The sequence below is a fragment of the Cryptomeria japonica genome, chromosome 10 (genome assembly GCF_030272615.1).
Source record: "Cryptomeria japonica chromosome 10, Sugi_1.0, whole genome shotgun sequence".
NCBI lineage: Eukaryota > Viridiplantae > Streptophyta > Pinopsida > Cupressales > Cupressaceae > Cryptomeria > Cryptomeria japonica.
Genome location: NC_081414.1, coordinates 312,448,568 through 312,470,196, shown reverse-complemented (window position 1 = coordinate 312,470,196; position 21,629 = coordinate 312,448,568). Strand labels below are relative to the sequence as shown.

At 37.4% G+C, this 21,629-nt stretch overlaps 1 protein-coding gene across 2 annotated transcripts in view; it reads left to right on the top strand.

Moving 5' to 3' along the window:
• Nucleotides 1–18,221, top strand: part of LOC131041786 (uncharacterized) — a 43,817-nt gene extending 25,596 nt beyond the window's left edge. For both annotated transcript variants that reach the window (XM_057974996.2, XM_057974995.2), the window contains 2 exons: nucleotides 17,211–17,657; nucleotides 17,902–18,221. In XM_057974996.2, the coding sequence (XP_057830979.2) occupies nucleotides 17,211–17,657; nucleotides 17,902–18,055 (601 nt within the window). In that variant the 3' untranslated portion in view covers nucleotides 18,056–18,221. The remainder of the gene's footprint in view (nucleotides 1–17,210; nucleotides 17,658–17,901) is intronic.
• The last annotated feature ends 3,408 nt before the right edge of the window (nucleotides 18,222–21,629 follow it).

Genomic DNA, 21,629 nt, shown 5'->3' with positions numbered 1-21,629 from the left:
GTGCTCCTGCACCATTAGGGTAAGCATTGTGCCACACAATTTGAAAACTTCTTGCCAAAAAGTGATTAGGAACTTGCTGTCCCTATCAAGTACAATGTTTTTGGGCAGCCCATGCAATCTAAACACCTCATGAAAAAAAACATCAGCAACCTGAGCTTCTGTAAATGAGCTGGTAATGGCGAAAAAATGAGCAAACTTAGTCAATCGGTCCACCACCACATAGATACAATCCTTTCCATTAGCTCTAGGCAACCCGGTGATGAAATCCATGGAGATACTTTCCCATTTTTGATTGGGAATAGGTAGAGGTTGCAACAAACCAACTGGGTGAGTGTGCTCATTTTTGTTCGTCTGGCAAGTGAGACAGTCCTTGATGTAGTTCAACACTTCATGTTTCAAGCCCTTCCAAGAGAACCTCTCACGAATTTGCTTGTAGGTCTTGAAATGTCCTTGATGACCAGCAAGAGGAACATCATGGAAAGTTTGTAGAATCTTATTTTTGAGCTAAGATTCAGGTAACAGAAAGATTCTACCCTTGTATGGTATCAACCCATCAACTACCTTGTACCTTTAATCATGAAACATACCCTCAATAATGCTGGTTGCAAACTGATTTTTGGCATAATCAACAAGCAACAAGTCCCTCCAATCAGTTGTTAGCTCGCATAGTGAGCTCAATTGGGGTCTTCTTGATAGTGCATTAGCTACAATATTGTTTTTGCCTTTGACATACTCGATGTCAAAATCACAAGCTTGTAGCTTACTTACCCACTTCTGCTGCCTTTCATTTAAATCCTTCTGATGCATGAAATGTTTAAGACTATTATGATTAGTCTTAACCACAAATTTGCTCCCCACCAAATATTGCCTAAACTTGGCCAATGCGTGCATGATTGCAAGCATCTCCTTTTCATAGATGGAGTATGTCTTCTCAGCTCCTCTTAATTTTCCACTTTCAAACACAATTGGATGCTTGTCTTGCATCAATACAACACCAACTCCTTCTCCTGATGCATCACATTGAAGCTCAAAAGGCTTGGAGAAATTAGGTAGAGCCAAAACAGGGCATGTGCTCATGATTTCCTTGAACTTGTCAAAAACTCCTTGTGCCTTTTTTGTCCATACGAAAACTCCTTTCCTAGTGAGGTCCGTGAGGGGGGCAGCCAACTGAGAATAACCCTTCACAAACCTTTTGTAGAAACCACATAGACCCAAGAACCCCTTCAGATATGTCAAGTTCTCAGGTGGAGGCCAATCAACAATTGCCTTGGTCTTCTCAAGATCAACTTTAACTCCTTCCGCACTTATGATGTGGCCAAGGTAAAGCAATTCCTTCATCCCAAAATCGCACTTAGACTCCTTAGCAAACAATGACTCGGACTCCAGAATACTGAGTACTTCATCCAACTGCTGCAGATGGTCCTTCCAAGACTTACTAAAAATGAGGATATCATCAAAGAAGATTAGCACGAACTTCCTCAACTACTTTTGAAAGATCCTGTTCATGCAGGATTGGAAGGTAGTAGGGGCATTGGTCAAGCCAAAGGGCATGACTAAAAAATCAAAATGCCCAAAGTGGCATTTGAAGGCTGTCTTCTCAATATCAGATTCCCTCATCCTAATCTGATGATAGTCGGATTTGAGATAAATCTTTGAAAAGTAGACAACACCATGTAGCTCATCAATCCTAGGAATAGCATACCGATTTTTGATGGTCTTCTGATTGAGAGCCTGATAATCCACGCACATGCACATGGTCCCATCCTTCTTAACTAACATCATTGCTGAAGCAAAGGGGCTCTTACTCAGCCTAATGTATCCCATATCTAGAAGCTCCTTTACTGCTTTCTCTATCTCATCCTTCTGCTTCTTTGTGTATTGGTATGGAGTAGTGATAATCGGCTTAGCTCCTTCTTCTAACTCAATGATGTGCTCAGTCCCTCTCTCGGGATGTCTTTCACGGGGCGGATTTTCAAAGACCTTGCTCCTTTTGGTGATCAACGCTTGATTGTCAGCAGGATAGTTTCTCTTCTCATCAAGTGGATTGGATGCCATGATCAAGCATTCTGCTGCCCACTCCACTTGGTCATGTCGGATCAGCCGCTCCATTCTCTTTATTGATACAATCCGATTAGCACCACTCTCTTTACTTCGGACATAAACTTCAGCTCCATTGTTTGCAGATTTAAAGTGATCTCACCAAGAGATTGCAACCACTGAATGCCAAGAACTGCATATCATCAATTCCTACAATGCTCACCACAAAGAAGTCATCCTTGACTTCATAGTTTCCCAACATCAAAGACATGTTGGAAACCATTCGGTTGCAAGAGATAGTTGAACCATCAACTACCATAACTTTGAATCCATCAACCTCTCTTTGCAACAATTCTTTCATCAATAAAATTGTGAGTTGCTCCAGTATCTATGAGGGCAATAACTCGATGCTCTCCAAGCACTCCACGAACTCTGAATGACTCATTTTTATGAATGCTAGAGAGTTGAGCAACTACACCTCTATCTTCTTGGTCACTTTTAGGCCCTTCTGGAGCCTTTTCATACTCACTTCCCTCCGAATCAAGCTGCTGTTCTAACATTTCAGAATCTGATCCATCAACTGAATATGCCTCCATTTGACGAACATTACTCTTCCCATGGCATCTATGACCGGGGGCCCAAGGTTCCTTGCATGAGTAACACAAGTTCTTCCTTCGGAGCTCTTGGCGGAGCTCATCATCCATTCTAGGAGGAAATATTTTGGACTGATTTGAGAACTTCTTCTTGTCCTTCCGATATGAGAAAGACTTTGACTGAAATTTGGACTTAGGGGCAGCCAACTCCATTCTCCTAGCTTTCTTGATTGCTTCAACCAAGGTGGGCGGATCAAAGGCTTTAACCCAGCCTTTCAATGGTTCTTCAAGTCCTTCAGTGAATATGACCACTAACCTCTTCTCAGAAATACTACTAACCATAACTGAAAGACTTGAAACTCAGTTATGTAAGTGTCCAAAGAGCCCTGCTATTTGAGTTGTGCAAGCTCTCTAAACTTCACCTCTGGATCCTTAGTATCAAATCTTTCGATCAACTTGCTGGTGAATTCCGCATAGGTATTGATCGAGCTATGGCCAAGGGTGACCGACCCATGGTACCACCATTGTGAGCAGCCCCATCCAAGTGCAAAGTAGCAAACTTGATGGTATCTTCTTCAGGCATCGCCCTTAAGGACAAATAGTTGTCCAACTTCTGAACTCAAGCTCTAGCCGTACACTTATTGCTCCCATCAAAATGAGCTAGAGTCACCTTTCCAAGAGCTTGTTGATAGTCTCTCGGAGTGGAATAACAGTTATCATATCTCCCATCCCTTATCTTCTTTTGGTTCATGTATTGATCATGTTGGCATTATGTGAACCGGCATGAAGACATAATGATATTGAATGTTGTCATTGATGTCAATATGAGACATGGTGTGAACCGGCACATGTGATAGGTGAAGAGAGAGAGGAACCGGCATAAGTATGAACTGGTTTATATGCCAAAGTGAAGCGGCATATTTGTTCAAGGTGAACCGGCATGTAGTTATGGGAACCGGTACATTGAAGCATTGTATGACTACCAGTTGGTAGGTAGCTTCCACTTCAGGGTTTCCAGTTGGAGTACCTCAAGTCTGTGTGACTCAATCGGTGATCTTTGTGTGATGAGTTAGCAGTATGATGGAGGACAGATCGTGTTGCCACGTAAGCTCTGTGCGCGTGAAGGATCTTGCATGAAGATGACTATTCCTATCTACCTCGGGAATGTGCGAAGTCTGTCAAACGGTGATAACGCGTGATGGGTTATCAGCTGCCATGAAATCGGTGGATAATGGACGATGGAGAATGTCTTGAGATCGATTCAAGATTGTTGCATTTAATGCAATATGATTCAACGGTCAGGATCGAACCGTTTGAATTGCTTAATCTAACAGGTTTAGGGTTTAGGGTTTTTGCTACCGACCTGTATGTTTCCTATAAGGTCGATGTTGTGTTTCTTTCTGAGGTTGTTGGCAAAAGTTGTGAGTGTGTATCCAAGGGAAGTGATACGTAATTCTTGCCAGACCAAAGGAGAGAAGTGATACCTGCAAAGTGAATGTGCAGAAGGTAAAGAGGAGCCTAAACAGATCTGCATTAGCATTGAGTGCTGTTAACAGATCATTGTAATACCTGTTGATCTCTAACCACTTCAACAGTTGTAAAATCCCCTAACAGGGTAGCCTGAACTAGCTTGATTCAAAATCCCTTAAATCGGGTGGTCTTAACAAGCTTGATTCAAATCCCTTAACCGGGTAACTCGAAGCTAATGAGTTCTGAGAAGCTATAGAGCTTAGGAGATCCTTTCAGCTATTAAGTTCTTGAAATCCTCCAACAAGGTGACCCTACCGGGTTTAACCCTTAACCGGGTGATTCCTAACAGGATCGGTTCCTACTAGAACCTATTGTAATGTCCTTAACCGGACAAGGCTCCTAACAGAGCGGACTTCTAAAGAGTTCAAAAAGCAGCATGTGGGTATTCATCCGCACCGTAGTTTTTCCCAGTTGGGTTTCCACGTGAAAAATATGTGTGTCATGTGAAATGCTTTTGTCTTGTGATGCTTTGTTTTACCTGTTAAGCATATGAAGGTTCTGTGTTTTATGCCTGTCTATAAAACATATTGAACTCACTGTTGTGAAGATATGATGATTAAGTTTACCTGTTTATGCATGAGAATATAATGATACTGTAGTATTGAGCTAAGAGGGAAGCTTATTGAGTGACCGGTTCATGACTGATTGAGCTGTACCGGATATTACCGGTTGCACTCTGTTTTACCAATATCCCTATTTGTCAGTCATTTGGAGTATTTGCTGTCAAACAGGTTTTGGACTATATTTGTGTTTGTACTGATTCACCCCCCCCTCTCAGTACCGGTTTGGTACTTGTGGGTTCATCATTGAGTTATCAGATCAAGGGTAAGAATGTTCCGAATCTCCGCTGGAAGAGAAGCATACTCCATGTAGCTAGCTCTTATCTCATCAGCTATTGGAACCTCAACTTCAGGTGGCGTTGCTTCCCTAGGTAGGAAGACGGGTTGCAAAGGTCTTGAAACAGACCCGACGGGGGTTCCACCATTGTTGCTACTCTGGTTACTTCCATTACCATTTCCTCTAGAGTTATTAGAGGTGCTGGAATTGTTTCCATTAGTGTTTTGATTAGGAATCCCACCAGCGTTCTTAGTTAATGTAGCTAACAACTAGGACATCATATCCATCATAGTATCAAACTTTTTCTCAACCCTCTCTGCAGCCCCATTTGCATCATTCTGACCTGATGTTCTCTCTACCATTGAATCCACTACTTTCTCTCTGTTTCTCAATACCTCTGAAAATGTTTCTTCCACTGGCACTGACGAAATATGATATTGCTCCCTCCTCTGTTCTCTGTTGTAGTATTTGATGTCTCTATCACTCATGGAGACCCCTTATCACACAGGCTGGCAAGATAAGTGGCTCTGATACCACTGTAATATCCCCCCTATTTTTTTTTCAATTATTTTAGCTTACAGTCAACACAACACCTGTTACAGTTAGAAAATGAAATCCAAATACTGTTGGAAGTAACCCTTTCCACCTTTTGATCACCGAGAGCCCAATATGGGAGGGTGAGAGCATACAGTGTTGAGGGGATCGTTAGATGCTAGAAACTGAAATTGATTTTAAACTTGGGCGGCAAGCTAGCCCCTTCCAACAGGAGATGGAAATTCTGAAACTTCTTGGCGGTAAACCAGCCAGGAACAAACCAAACAACTGAAACAACAATCACTCTATCGCTTGTGCAGTGGGAGGACTAGAAATGAAAATTACTATCGACTCCATTGCTTATTCAGCGGGAGGACAACATTACAATCAACTCAACCACTTATTCAGTGGGAGGATAGTGTTACAATAGATAAGAAGGCGGCAGGCCAACCTCTTCCACTTATGCAGTGGGCCAAAGAACAACAATCCAAGTATATAGTTCTTAGTACTACTAATTAACTTTACAATGCAAACATGGATTACAAAATTACTAGAATCACTGTCCAAACTAGGCGGCAAGGCCAGCCTCTTCCACTTATGCAGTGGGACTAGGAGAGATCAAAGAATTTGCTGTTAGAACTACTACCAGCATTACAATATGAATCATAGTAGATAAGAATGAAGAATCAAGCGCTAATAACAAGTTCAACAGCTGCAACAACAATAGGAAATCACTCCCCAACCAACATAAGCTACTTACACCCAAAACTCTCCTTATACACAACTATGCAATCCTGAAAATCACTAACACGCATAGAAAATACACAAACCAGCAAGCTACGGACACCCAAAATTGCTCATAACTTCTCCAAATCAACTCCGAATTGCACAAAATCAAAAGCAAATGAGAGATATAACATAGACAACACAATTAGAAGCTCAAACCTGCATTGTGAACACCACAAACAATCTGCACGCAACTCGAGGCAGCCAAGGCAAGGTACAACCCAGCTGGAAAGTTCGACTTTCTACCAAAAATCCAAATCAGCGTTTGACAAGCTACAAATTGGTGAACTTCATCGCCCAAGGGGTAGGAATAGATGGAGCCAATACCCAAAACCACACGTCAAGCACATAGGAAGCCATGAGCAAAAAACACCTTCAGCACACACAAACCAGCAACATAAAAAAACTCAGAAAACATCCCACACTTCTGAAAATGAAACACAAATCTGCATCTTTGTCCTTCAATCCGCTCTCCTGAATGAAGAGAAGTCTCAAGCTCGATTAGTTGTTATCTCTCAAGCAAGAAATCCATCAAATGCTAGGAGGTATGCTTTCCTTGAAGCTCAATGTAAATTTTGGCAGCACTTCGTTATATTTACTTCATGGATGTCAAATGAGAAGCCAAGCTCTTATATTTATAGACTCATAGATTCAAATTCATCTTCAAATGGTGCCCAAATTCTGAAACTCTCATTTGAATTTCATTTCAAATCACCACATGACTTTGGCGTCCCCTTTCTAGGCACAAGTTCGCACTTTTCCCAAGGTGAACACTTTGCACATAAAAAACATTAAAACATGAAATATTCCTCTTTTTTTAAACACCAACTGACTTAGGAAAATAATAAGTTTTTAAGTGAAGGTATTTTTCCTTAAGTTGACTACACCAACAATTAAATATTAAACTTTAATATAAAGTATTAGTATTTAATGATTCACTTGTAAATCAATTACTGATAAAACCAAATTGAACCATGAATTGTGGTGCTGCAACCCATCAAACTAAATTGTGCTAGGACTCAATTCTGAACTGCTAAAAATGGAACTGCCAAATATGACACTTACTAAAAATAGTAAGTCCAAAATTCTCTTCGGAACATAATGCATGGCATACCCTTGCGAAGCCTTCAGAAAACCCAGAAGGAATCCACAGTAAGAATCGTAGAATTCCTACTAGTTAAGCATCAAACAGGCCTCACAACCCCCTCAAAGTAGGAAACCCTAATTTTTGCTTCCAGTTAGCCTACGGGTCTCCAGAATAGGCTAATAGCCCACTGAAAATTCTTCTCACAATGAAGGGGACATTACAAAGAACACTATTTTTGATCGACTCTTATAACTACCCAAAGCTGACAAACAATTGATACATAGTTGGATAAACCATATTATTGAAACATAATAATCGGCATTGAACACTTACTACCCAATCCATCTATGAGTGTTCATATTCTACCATCAATGAAAGCAGCTTTGACCTTTTCCTGATCAACAATCTTCAAAGAGCTGTTGTCACCAAGAATCATTTGCCTTTCATCACTTTTGGTATACTCCAAGTACCACTCTTTGTGGTGTCATGAAAGGAAGCATCTGAGTCAATTAACTTGTTATCATCACCAATAACAATAGCAGACACAAAATCAACACTGCTATATCCATCAGTATCAAAGTACTTATCAAAGAAGTCATACTTCTTCTTGGACTTACATTCCTTAATATCCATCAGTATCAAAGTACTTATCAGAGAAGTCATCCTTCTTCTTGGACTTACATTCCTTTATGTGACCCTTCTTGCTACAATTTCAACATATTACCTTAGAATTACTTGGAGATTTAGATTTGTTCTTTCTCGTAGAACTTCTATCTCCTGTCTTCTTCTGACCTTTCTTCTCTTTTGACTTGCCTCTAACCACAAGAGCATTTTCAGATTTATCATCTATGGACCTTTTCCTAGTTTCTTCACTCAACAGCCAATCACTTTTTCCAATTTAAGTGTTGTCATTATTACTTATAGTTATTGACATCACAAGGTTATTTGATAAATCTAGTAAGGAACAAAGTAACAAAATGCATATGTCCTCTTCATCCATCTTAACTCCTAGTGATGCAATGACTTACTATCATATTAATTCTATTTAAATGATTAGTTACACAACCACCTTCCTTCATTTTCAAAAATAAAATTTCTTCAAAACAAGTTTATTTACCAGGCTATTAGACCGATACAATGTATCTAATTTCTTCCACAATGAATTTCTATCTGCTTTCGAGACACTTTCATTAAAATAGGATTTGAAAAACATGATTGAATTGTACTTTTTGCTTTCTTATCCAGTTTTAACTAGTCCTCATCAGACATACCTGTGGTTTTCATTGAAGAATGTATTGCAGCACACTGATCTCTCAACCAAAAGATACTTCATCTTCAGCTTCCATGGTTTGAAGTTTTAACCATTGAATTTCTCAAGTTTAGACCTCAATGCACTTGTTATAAATTTAATGTTATGTATTCTCACAAAATCATTCAAAGATTTCATTTGATTCTAGTTACACACCAACTGTAACCTTTAACTATTGTAGGGTTACACCACTACACATGTTAGGGTTTGCACTCTAATGAAGTAGATGTCATTTAAACAACCGACTATGCTTTGATACCAAATGTTAGGGATTTTCACCCTTGTTACAAAGGACCGATACACTGGAATAGTGAATTCTTAAGATTATGTGTTTAGATAACAATCGACATCATATATCAAATTGAAATACAACATGCATGGATGTAATGGAACAATGTGTAGTAATAAGATTATACAAAACATAAAGTGTTTAACATGGGAAACCCATATAGGAGAAAACTCACCACCAAAAGATGTTCACAATTGTATTATTCATAATTGACACCAATTCAATACAATAAGGTCATTGGAAATCCTTTCACCGAGTCACAATCTACAACATATCCTTTTGCAATTTGTCAAGTGTTTACATACCAAAAATGTAATAATTTCTTAAGTCGCTATTTATTTGAATTCATAACCTTGAGTAGCCTTGGCACAATCACAAATTGTTATATATAGATGTATTTTTGGGAATACCAACTGCTTAACTATGTAACTATCTTATAGAATACCGAGAGTTATATCACCATATTTTGTACATATGTGACATTAGATTACCATGCTTGCTACCAAGTCAAATGTCGTCATGTGGACAAGCTCCTTGTAAACGTTGTCATTGGTGCGCACTATGAAACAATAGTTACATCCTTTGCTTTTTCAATATTGGTAAGTTTCATATATAACCATCACTACTAGCTTCTCACTTGAATAGAATATACAAATACAACTTCACTCTACATTTCTTGCGGTACCTTGTATTATCTTCTAGAACATCATTTAGTCCTTAAGTCATGCTCACATTTTCACTAGTGTTGTCGCAAGTGCACCCACATAATTGATCATGCTTCCAACAAGTTGTAAGTAACTATGCAATGGTGATTTATTCTTCTAGACACCTTGGAGTGGCTATCATAGCATCTCCATATGTAAACAAGCCTTGTATGATGCACCGCAACCATTGTTGTGCATCTTTACCACACATTAATCAACATAAAATGCTACATTGCAATCTAGAAACTCATTGCATTTCACCACATTCCATCACATTCCACCTTAAAGAAGACTATATATAAACTCTTACCATAGGTGTTCTCTTAGGTAAATAACATCTAAATTCCAAAAAGGATTTGAACCATTAGGGGACTTGGTTTAGTTATGTGGCTATTGCATAATGTTAGGTTTAAGTATGGTTGCATTGATATTAGAATATGATACTAAATATTCTTTTGTATTGTATTCCTTCTATTAGATTTTCTAGGTGGATTAGGACCTAATACAATAAGAATGCTACAGTTTTGAAATACTGAAAATCCATGTAGCTTGTAACTGTAATCTAAGTTGCTAATTCGTGTACAGGTGCAGGTATGGGTATGCTAGTACAACATTTTTTTTTCCTTGGGTACAGATACGACAACACACACACACACACATATATATATTCATGTATGGGTGTAGGTACAAGATAGAGGTATGGGTATGCTAGTACAACAAACTTCAAAATTATAAATTATAACTTATAAGAAGAGTGATACTCATAAACTAAGTTGTTGGTTCCGGTTCGGGCTCAAGTTTGGGTTCGAGATTTGGGTTCAAGATTTGGGTTCGTGGGTTCAGCTACATTTTTTGGGGGGTTTTGGGTTCGTTAGTACAAAAACATATAAAATAAAAAATATATACATATATGTTGTAGTAGTTAAGTTCAAAATACACCACTATGATAATAGTCAAATCACATAGCAAAATACACCATCATATATTAAAGTTTTAGTTAAAATAACATAGCAAAACAGTAAATACACCACCATATCAATGTTTTAGTCCAAAAATAATAACGTCAAGCTACAACAATCAGCCATCACTAATCAAATACCATATGGGTCATCAAATATCATATGGGCAAGCAAAAAACAAAGTTCAGCAATGGAGCAAAGAAGTTATGTTTTTCATTCTATTGTGCAAAAATGAAGTATGTTTTACCTTTTTAGTGTTTTAAGACATCAAATTACGGTTGGGGGGTCGGATTTTCCTTTTTGGCATTAAAAAACAATTAATAAAAGTCAACAAAAATGTCTTTTCCACCAAATTTCTGACGTGTTTTGCAAAATTTGCTGAAATTCCTCCCGCGTTCTTCTGGGTTTAGTAGGGGCAAACCCACAGGATTTGGGCTAGACCTTGTCCGGACTAGGGAGGTCAGACCCAGACTTAGAATTGGACTCCAGGGGACCCAGATCGGGACTCGGGGGGTCCTAGTGAAGAACCTGACAACTTAGCTCATATATTATAAATCCATAATTGCCAATAAATAGAACTTTTAAATACCTCATAATACCATATTCATAATTTGCAAAAATGATAATAGTATCCCAAGTCTCAAAATGTCATTACACAATGAAAATTAAAATTACAGTTGATATTTAATATTCATATTCTTCTTCATCAGAAGCATCAAGGTCAACATTTGGTTCAACCTCATTTGAACCACAATCCATTGGATTGCCACTCCCACTAGTTGTGTCAAGTACAAAAGCTGCTGTATTATCATCTATAGAGACTTGGGCAAGCTGTGCAACTGTAGCATCTAAATCAGAACACTCAAGGGCTAGATCCCAATTCTTTGTCACACCATCATTGTATTCAGGTTTCTTATGTGGTAACGAACGAAGGTTGGAGTGTATGTAGACCAAAACCGCTGCTTTTTTTGCACCCAAATAGCTGCACTTGACTAAGTGTATGGAGTATGTATTCCAATTCTGCTCAGTTGAAGAAGAACTTGCAACCTGTTGAATTTGCATACAACATTTAGTATTTAATTTATAATTCAAGAATCAAAACTTAAAACATAAATTATAAAATAAAAATATTTTAATATGATAGCGATGAGCATCGAATGGAAAACAATAAAAATAAAAAATAAAAATATACATACTTGGGAGAGAATTTAAATTGCCAGAGGCTGCAAGAAAATGGAGCCTTGACCATGTAGATACCACCACTCATTAGCATTTATCCTATATTTTTTATGAAGAGTGGAAGTTTCTTGATCTTTTTAAGATATGAATTGGTCAAACTCAACAATATTTTGAATTTCATCATCTAAAAATATCTTTCTAAATGCAGCCTTATAGCTAGTAGCAACCTCTCCATCTCTATATGGTGCCACCCTCCTTGGAAATGCAAGTACCTCTTTGCTATAATACTTTGGCGATGAAGCAAACGTTAAGAGATGTAAAGGGGTGGTCATCTTGTTCCAGTGGTCAACAATAATTTGTTGCACACTTTTGACAAATATTTCTGTTGGGTCATGTTTCTTGGCCTCTATTATTGTTCTTAATTTCTCCACCATGGAGTACATGCCATCATAAATCTCACCCAAACATGGGTTAGTATCAACACACCTAATCATGCCCATGATGGGCTTAGTGAAATCCAAAGCATATTCCACACAAGCTCACCGCTCATCATCTAGGATCAATGCTTTTACTTTTTGGGCTCTCTCTATGCTTGATTGCCTCCATACACCCCACAAGGTGTTGATGACCTTAAAACTCAAGACCTCTCGCACCTTCACAAGTCGTCTTAAGATGATTGCGTGAGATGCAAATCATGTTTCAACAACCTAACGTGGTATAAAAATACACGTCACATATCAACAATTAAACAAAAAAAACAAAGTTTATATTATCTTCAACAACTCCAAGTTGGAGAAGGTCCCAAATATGGCTTGCAACATATGATGACTAGTCACAAACATTTGAATCTCCTCGGCCTCTGTTTAGACTTGTTTGACCCATTCAATTTGTGTGCCAATCTTTTGCAATATTAAATTGAGTCAGTGGATTGCACATGGTGTCCAAAAAATGTGACCATATGTAGCCGCCACTATAGACCTAGCTGTCTTGCAATTTTTAGTTTTGTCTATTATGACTTGGACAACATTTTCAAGCCCCACCATGTCAATGGATTCTATGAGGATATTGGCAATGAAACTTGCATCTTTTACTTGCCCCTCACAATCCAAGGCCTTCAAAAACATCGTTCCTTTAGGGGACACTACTATAACATTGATTAATGGTTTATTTTTGCAATCTTTACATCCATCAAAAATGATGGACACACCTATTTCGAGCCATGTATCCTTGATCATTATCAATGATGTCTCTATTGAAGCTTTCTCCTCCGCCAAATAGGTGCTTTGCACCTTTTCATACCTGGGACAAACATAATTAGGAGGTGTATTCCAAAGGGTATTCACCATTCCTACCAATAAGGTGATCTAACAATATTGAAAGGAAGCCCATTGCCATAAATGCAATGAGCAATGCTCTGATCCACAACCTCTTTGGTTTCATTTTTGAAGGCCTTGCCCAATGGGCCTCTTTTTCATGAAATTGAAACTTCATCTGGTTTAGAATATGGTGGCATTGGCATGATAGGATGTGGGCCAGCTGGTTGTGTCAAACCACTAGGAGGTCTCTTCGAGCTTTTCTTGGCAAGAGGATGTGCAATACTCTTTAATTTGTTACTTCTCATGGCGGCATCCTCTTGTTCTTTAATACAAGACATTATTAGATCATGTAGCAGCCCCTTTTTATTTGACCCCCAACAAGCTTTTAGTCCATGTCTAGGGATGGCACATAAGTGAGTTTTCACTTGAAATTATGAGCTCATATACTCCATTTTGCAATGGTTACACTGCCAAAGGGAATTCCCACCACTAGACATTTGTTTAATCATTGTTGTATATCATCAAAGAGGTGACACTGCATGAATTCTAAAAGGATTCTCTTCATTGGGTCTGGGAAACTGAACTAGAACTTCCAGTTCCAGCCATTATCCATGAACCTAAAATGGAAAACATTATTGAAAAAATAAAAAAAATGGACATTATAACCCCTTATTATGCATAAAAAGCTAAAAAAAATTCAAAACTTATTAGAAAAATTTAATAAAAAAATTGAATATTTAATAAAAAACTTAAAAAAATTATTCAGAACTTGGAAAAAGTGAAAAATTTACTCACCTTCAATGGCTAGATTGTAATGTCCCTTGTAGGATACTAAGAAATTATCTCTGAAAGTATAGATTAAGATCCACCTATAATTTGAACCAAACACTATTATATCACTTTCCGACTAAGTTAACAATGGTTTGAATTGGTGATTGTATATATATACTGATATAAATATTGGAATTAATAATAATGCCACAAGTCTGATTTGAATATTGAAATAGTGTTGAAGCAATGAAATCTGATATGAATTATTATCTTGATTATGGCTGATAAATAACTAGCAACCGCTGTTTCAGAATAGGTCTATATGTCCATGCGATGAGTATATGAGAGGCTATGCCTCAAATAGATAGCTGTATCTGACTTAGTCCTTATGCTCCTACTATGATTGGCGCTGTGTCTGATTATTCAAACTTGTTCTTATGTGTCTTTACCTTGTAATTGGGTGATTCGATACCCCCTATTACTCGGTTATGTGAAAGTCTGCTACTGCAGTATGAACAAAGTAGATAAAACACATCTTCAATGCCTTGGAAGATCATATGATCATCTATTAATAGTTCTTTAGGCAGTCGTGATGTGAGGAGTTGTATCTCCTCAATTGTGTCTCATCGACTTAACTAATCCTGCCTCTAATCGGGCTAGATCTCTTTGTTAAGGACCAATATTGTTAACTTAACTAATCACTCCTTCGATCGATCTGATTTATCCTTAAGATAGCGATACCTTTAATTCCTTGGGCAGCGATAATGTAGAGATAATCCCTTGTTCGAAGGGGGTCAATCTGAAATACTTCTTTGACAGCAATTACTTGTCCATTGATTCTGTTTGCCCCTTATAGACAGCGATAAGGAGTAATGGCATGTGTTTTGAATGTTATTAGTCGATCTGACATATTTATATATCAGTACGTCCTTGGCCTTCTTAATGTTGACCACCGTCTTGGTAATGCCTTTATGTATGTTCATTCTTGCTTGATCGTCATGGTTCTTTATTGTGTCTTTTGTTTTCAATCGCACCCTCTTTCTCTGTCTTCTTCACAGCAAAGTGTCCTCAACATGACAATGTGATTGCTTATTTGTCTTTAACATTATGGACCTGGCCCATCTTATTTCTCTACTTGCCTAGCATTGTTTTTGATAAGAATCAGCCAAGGTTTCCTATGAAGTCGGCTCTGAGTTAATGAATTTCCAATGATCGATGGCCTGGATTAATCTTCTTTGAATGTTATTGCTTTTGGGCTATCTTGTCCTTTGAATCTGTAGTATACTTTGATGATGATTTCCTGGACATATGTGCCATTTGGGTTTAATAGCAACTTGTTCATACACCTTGTCAATAATCCTGCTTGTCTTGCATACTATCACTTTTACTCATGGAGATAATACAAGGAGCTTCTTGAGGTATCAACAGAACTGTTTTGTCTTATAAACTTGTTGTTTTACTATTCTAGCTAAGTCTAGTTATTGTTTTTGCTATTGACTAACATGGAGGTGTCCTAGGTCTGCCACGCCTGGGCCATAAAAAGTTTCTTTTGCTTCATTGGTTTCAGCAATTAGATGGGGATATTACATAAATCTTTCTTGTCCAATGATTCCTAATCTTTTAGTGTGCATCTTACTCCGTAGCCTTCTCTTTCAAAAAAAATCAAGCAACCTTCAAAACCCAACATTAGCAGCTTGGAGAAAAAAACTGCTGTTATTGATCTTTTCTGTTAATGAAATGAGTTGCAATGACCAAATGGGAGAAAGTTAGGGTGAAATTATGCATTGGGGGCGTTTTTAATATTTAATAATTTTTTGGTTGAAATTTCACCTTTTCTGCTGGTTTTGGGCATGGGTACCCCTGGGTTCACCCAGGATACCCTGGGTGAACCTGGGGCTGCACTCGGACTGAACTCGGACCCGGTTCAAACTCGCACCCATGGCTTAAGGCAGGTATCTGGTAACTTGGACTGTAACTGAATGAAAATTGATTTTCTCACGATTTTCAGTTTTCACATAATTTTTAACGTTTCCCATTGTTATTAAGGATACAAGCTACACATGCTTGATTTGAATGTAGGATAATTCTATGGCTACATTGAGTGAGGATATATTACCTTTACCTCTTGCAAAAATAATTTTTTACCACTGCTAATTAAAGGTGTTTTTTGGAAATGATTTCAAGGAAAGGCATATTTTTTGAAGTTGTCCAAAAAGTTTTATTCTTATCATATATATAACTTCAAGGAATGTATAGCAAACATTCTTGGCTCTTTTCATTCATAACAAGTCTTTAATCAATTAAGAGTCTCTTGAATTTTCTTCTAAATTCTGAAAAATTGCCAATTCATCATGTACAACATTATTCTATATTTGAATGTTGATGGTTGATGTTTAAAAAATATTGCGTAATCTTAGGAATGGTGGTTCCATCATTGATGAATATCTCTTCTGTATCCTTTTCCTGTCTTATTTGATTCAACTAGCAAATTTTTTTGGACGTCACAACCTAACATGACTATATGTGTATTTATTACTTGAATCCGTTATGTCACATAAATCAGATTCTTCCTTAAAGGAGGGTCATATCCATTTCTATTTTCATTTGCTACCAGAATATTCAAGGATTCATTAACCCAAGGTATCTTGTAATGGAAAAGCATTAGAATATTAAAATATTTGCTTTGGGCTTTACATAGGCAAAAATTATAATCTTTACTCTTTACTAAGCTGTCTGGTAACAATTTTTGCCCTTTCTTGTGAAGAATAATCTTCTAATACATTTTCTACAAATTAATAGAGTTTTAAATAATACTCTATGTTTGCATCATAAGGGATACATATGAAAAGGTACTTGGAAAAAGTATTTTGTTTTTGTAATCCTATACTTAAAATTTTAGTGTAAAAGGTCGTTATTGAATCTGAACAAATGTCCTAGCTAATAATAATACCCTATGTTTGCAACATAAGGGATACTTGTGAAAAGGTATCTGGAACAGTATTTTGTTTTTGGAATCCAACGCTACTAAAATTTTTAGTGTAAAAGCTAGTTATTGAGTCTGAACAATGTCCTGACTCCTAATGAATGCCTACTGGTTAATTACAGACATGATAGTTCCTTCTTTTACCTGTCAATTCACATCTATGTTATACTTGTGGACCCTACTTGTATCAGCATTCACAAGGCATTTTTGAAAAATATGTGCACACCGCAAATATATTGCATACTTGAGGCATTTCATTAGTTAGAAACTTTATCTGTCTGCATACACATGTGCAGGCGAGTCTTCTATTGTGAATTTGGACAAGAAATTGATGAAGCCAATGGTTGCTGTAGCTCTGGGGAGGCAATCTTGTCAGATAGATCGTTTTCTTCTATTTCTCGTATCAAGTTAAACTATTCTATGGGTGACATTCTAATGCAAAATTCAGTGAATAGTGAGGAATGTGATGTCTCTGAAGAGGGTTTTCTTTCAGTATCCCCTTTTCAAAATGCTGATGATCCCAATGATGCAGTGGATGGCCAATATTCTCCCAACAACAATGCTGAAGATCCAATACTAAACTTACCCAAACCTGAACTAGAGACGGAAGAGAGTCACGGCACCAATGATTTTACAGTTCATTTTAAAAATGGAACGTTATATACTGAAGTTACAATCGAGGGACCTGATCAGGACATGCTTCTGTCTGACATTACGACAGCATTTAATGAAATGGGGATAAGGTCTGTATCGCAGATTACAGCAATAAGATATAGTATATACCATATAATCTATGCATTAGATATCCAAATCTAAATTGTTAGGTCATTGGAGTGTGGCAGATTAATTGATATTGCAATAAATCTTGCTAAGTTTATGCTTCATAAAAGGAATGGTCTTGAATTTGAACTTGTGCTTTCTGCAGTGGCGTTTATCTGGTTGAGTTACATAACCTTGTAAGCTAATCCAACTCCATTTTTCATGTAGTGTGCAACAAGCAAGAATTTCAACAGAAGAAAAATCTATTGAAGATGTTTTCTGTGTTGTTGAATTGGAGAGTTATGCTCCATTGGATCCTTATGTCTGGGATACAGTGAGGGAAAGGATGTTGGAGAGAATCACAGCACACAGAAAAAAATGAAGCAGACAGAGTAAGTGGTATAACATGTTTATCTATGCATGCTTGTATAATTTGATGAATCCCAGTAGTATGAAAATACATAGTGTATGTGCAGATCAACCTGCAATGAATTCATGTATAATATTTTTACTATGCAGCTTTTAGTATAATTGTAACTTTTAGTGTATATCTGTAATCATTTTAAGTCTGTCCATATGCAAACCTGTACAGGAGGATTAACCTCAAAAAGTTTAGTATCCTTAAATGTTTTTTAAGATCAATAGGATTTTCATATCCCTAGATGAATATACTAAATTAATGAGGTAACACTTTAAAAGAATTAATCAAATGTAACTTGGTTACTCGTATTAGAAAGAAGCAAACAAGATAACAGATAATAATGACATTTATATGCATACTAGGCCCCAAGGATTTTGTGAATTCCAAATACCATGTGTAGATAGGAATATCGTGAGATCAAAGATATACTAAATGTTTAATTGGAAGGCCATAAGAATGAAGGGATGTGCATTTAAGATGACATAATTTTTTAGTTGGTTATTGGTGAATTTCATAGTAGCAACAATATTTCTTAGGAATAACTTGGCAAGCTGAAAGATTAAGAGTGTTTCAATCATAGTTACAACTATGTTACAAGTGTAGCGTCCTAAAATTGCGACACTTGCAATTTCGACTGCATTTGGGTCTTCACGATGGTGGCGCAACGTTGAACCTGAATGGAGACCCCGAAACCTGTTTACGACACCAAAAACTGCATTTTTCTGCACCCTGGCCTGATCCCTCCTTGCACCTTGCTGTCCCGGGAAGTGGGACCATGGCGCCCAGCGCCCTGGTCCCTGGCCCTATTTTGGGCCCGGTCTCTTTTGGGCATCGGGTCTTTAAGTTTGCAATTCGGGAAATAATGTTTCCTGGTCGGCCTAAGGTTGGAAAAATCAGTCTATCAGCCCTAATTGACAAGTATATAAACTACATTTCCTCTTCCAAAAAGAGGGAGGAGGACATATGTGTGCAAGAGGCGAAAGCGATATTCAAACATTCAAGCATTCAAGCATTCCTTCAAGCAATTGAGCATTCTAAGTCTCCATTCAAGGCTAAGTGTTGCATTCAAGACAAGGATTCAACCATTGAAGAGGAGATCACATACAACATACAACATACTACATACATTACACCTTCGCATGTAAGAATACAAACATTCTTACAACAAGGTATCAGTACTTGTTTACATTACAAACATTTACATTTACAACATTCTCATTTCTTGGTTAATTCCAAAACCGGGGTTTGACCTAAAGGCAAACCCCTCATCCCTAACCCCCCAATCGTCCTCTCTTTTCTATGTGTAGGTTGCAGGTACGCGGCTATAATTGAAGATCTGGAGTCCTTGTGCAGAGACGAATAGATCCCCCTTCATTTCGCGGATTTTTCGGAGGACCGTGTGCACGCCGGGCGCCATCGTCCTGTCAACTTTCGCTCAAATTTGTAGAACGGCACCGTCTCGACATTTTACTGCTAATTCCAGGTCAGCAGCTTCATCCCGTATCCCTATCTCTGTTTATAACTGAATCTTTCCTACTTTACATGCATTCCTAGTTCAATCTTTCTATCTACATTCTTTACAAAAGAGGGTACCCTTGATGTCACAACCCTTGAAACTCATTTAGAATCCAATCTTGCATTGTGTGGGATTGGATCTTGCGGGTTTCAACCCCTCTTTTGAATGTAAAGTCTCTCCTAAGTGAAAACCATCAACCCTAGTGACTCTCCCTTCTCTCTCCTTGGAGTTGGGGAGGGGAGAACAACTAGGGTTTGATTTTTCCGCTTTACATTTTGGTGAACCCGACGTGAACATCCTCATTCTGATTATTCATGGTTAGATCTAAAAAATTTTTGCTTTCCTAATTATATTTCCATGTTTGATCTTTTGCAAATTTTAGAGGTTGATTGCATAAAAACCCTAAAATTTTCTTTTTAAGTAATTAAACTTGTGAAATGTTTAATTGTTAATGCTTGTTTCAGATTTACCCTTCTATTGCAAATTGTCAATTCATATTTGTGCTTTAATTCTGAAAATTAAGTGGTTAAATGTCAAAACCCTAATTTTTAAGACCTTCTTGATTCAACCTTTGACTGATAATTTCACTAATCAAAACACTTCCAAATCGGCTGTAACTTTGGATTCCGCAATAAAATCATAATATCTCTCATCCCTGAAAATTTGGAAAAAAGTTGCAAGGACCGTGTGCACCCCGAGCGCCCTCGTCCCCGACATTTTTTCCAAAATTTAGGGAGCTAGATCTTACTGTATTTTTCTGCTAAAATCCAGAATTTTGGCTGATTTTATCAATTTTAACACTTTCAAAATTAAAGTCAAAGTTGGTCTAGCGATTGCTTGGATTGAGGCTTCTAATCATTCAAAAAATTGTTGAAATTGAAATTCATATCAAAATTGTGTTTCTTATTGTCCTAAATCTGAAAAGTGTGTTAGCATTCATTCGAAATTTCAGTGCTTTATTCAAATTTTTGCAGTTTGTGACTTTCGAAATTAAGTGTTTAATTGCAACAACCTTGATTTCCACTTTCAAAATTGAATTTTGCGTGAAATCGAGTCAACTTTTAAATTTCAAAACTTGCATTGCTTTTAGTATTCCCTCTAAAATCATAAAATTCAAAATTTCAGTTTCCCCCTCTTTTTCAAGATTCAAATTTTACATTTTTCAACAATCTTGGTAGGGTTCAATTTTGAGATTGCAACTTTAATTTGGCCTATCTACAGATCGTAAAATCACTCAATTTTTTCAGATTAGCTTTAAAATCATCATAACTTTCATCCCTGAAAATTTCGAAAAAAGTTGCGAGGACCGTGTGCACTCCGTTCGCCACGGTCCCTGACATTTTTTCTGAAATTTCGGGAGATTGTCCTGATTACATTTAACAGCTTAAATCTAGGAGATTGGCTGATTTTATTGGAATTTGCTACCTCTAAAATTCAAAATCTTCTCTCTCTCTCTTTAGTGCATGAGTTTTACAACAATAAGCCCTACTTACACTATTCCCGTTAGACAAAGCCTTAGAATTAAGTCTTTCCAAGGTTTAATTACTGAGGAGATGGAACCTAATTTGAATGGCCTTTTTAACGAGGACATGGGTAATTCCTCTAATCCTCTTAATGATGAAGAAGCTCTCCATGAGGTTTCTGTAGAACAACTTTCGAAATTGGATAACCAATTTGATGATTTTCGACAATGGATGTCTCAAACTACCCCGATAGTGAAGCTCTTTCATTAATTGAGGGTCTAAAACGTATGGTTCAAAATGATAAGAATGGAATTGATATTTTGCGTGGTATTGCACACATTGTGGATTCGAATGTGATGCCGATGAAAAGTTGTGCCGAAACCTTAGGTTATACACAACCTCCTACTCAAGTTAATCATTCTATTCCTTTGACAACTTCTATTGCTAGTATACCTACTTTTACATCAAACATAATGACTACTTCAATACAAGACATTCCACCTATGATCACCAGTCATGGGGGCAATCCCTCTTCTTCAATCAACCCTCTTCCTTC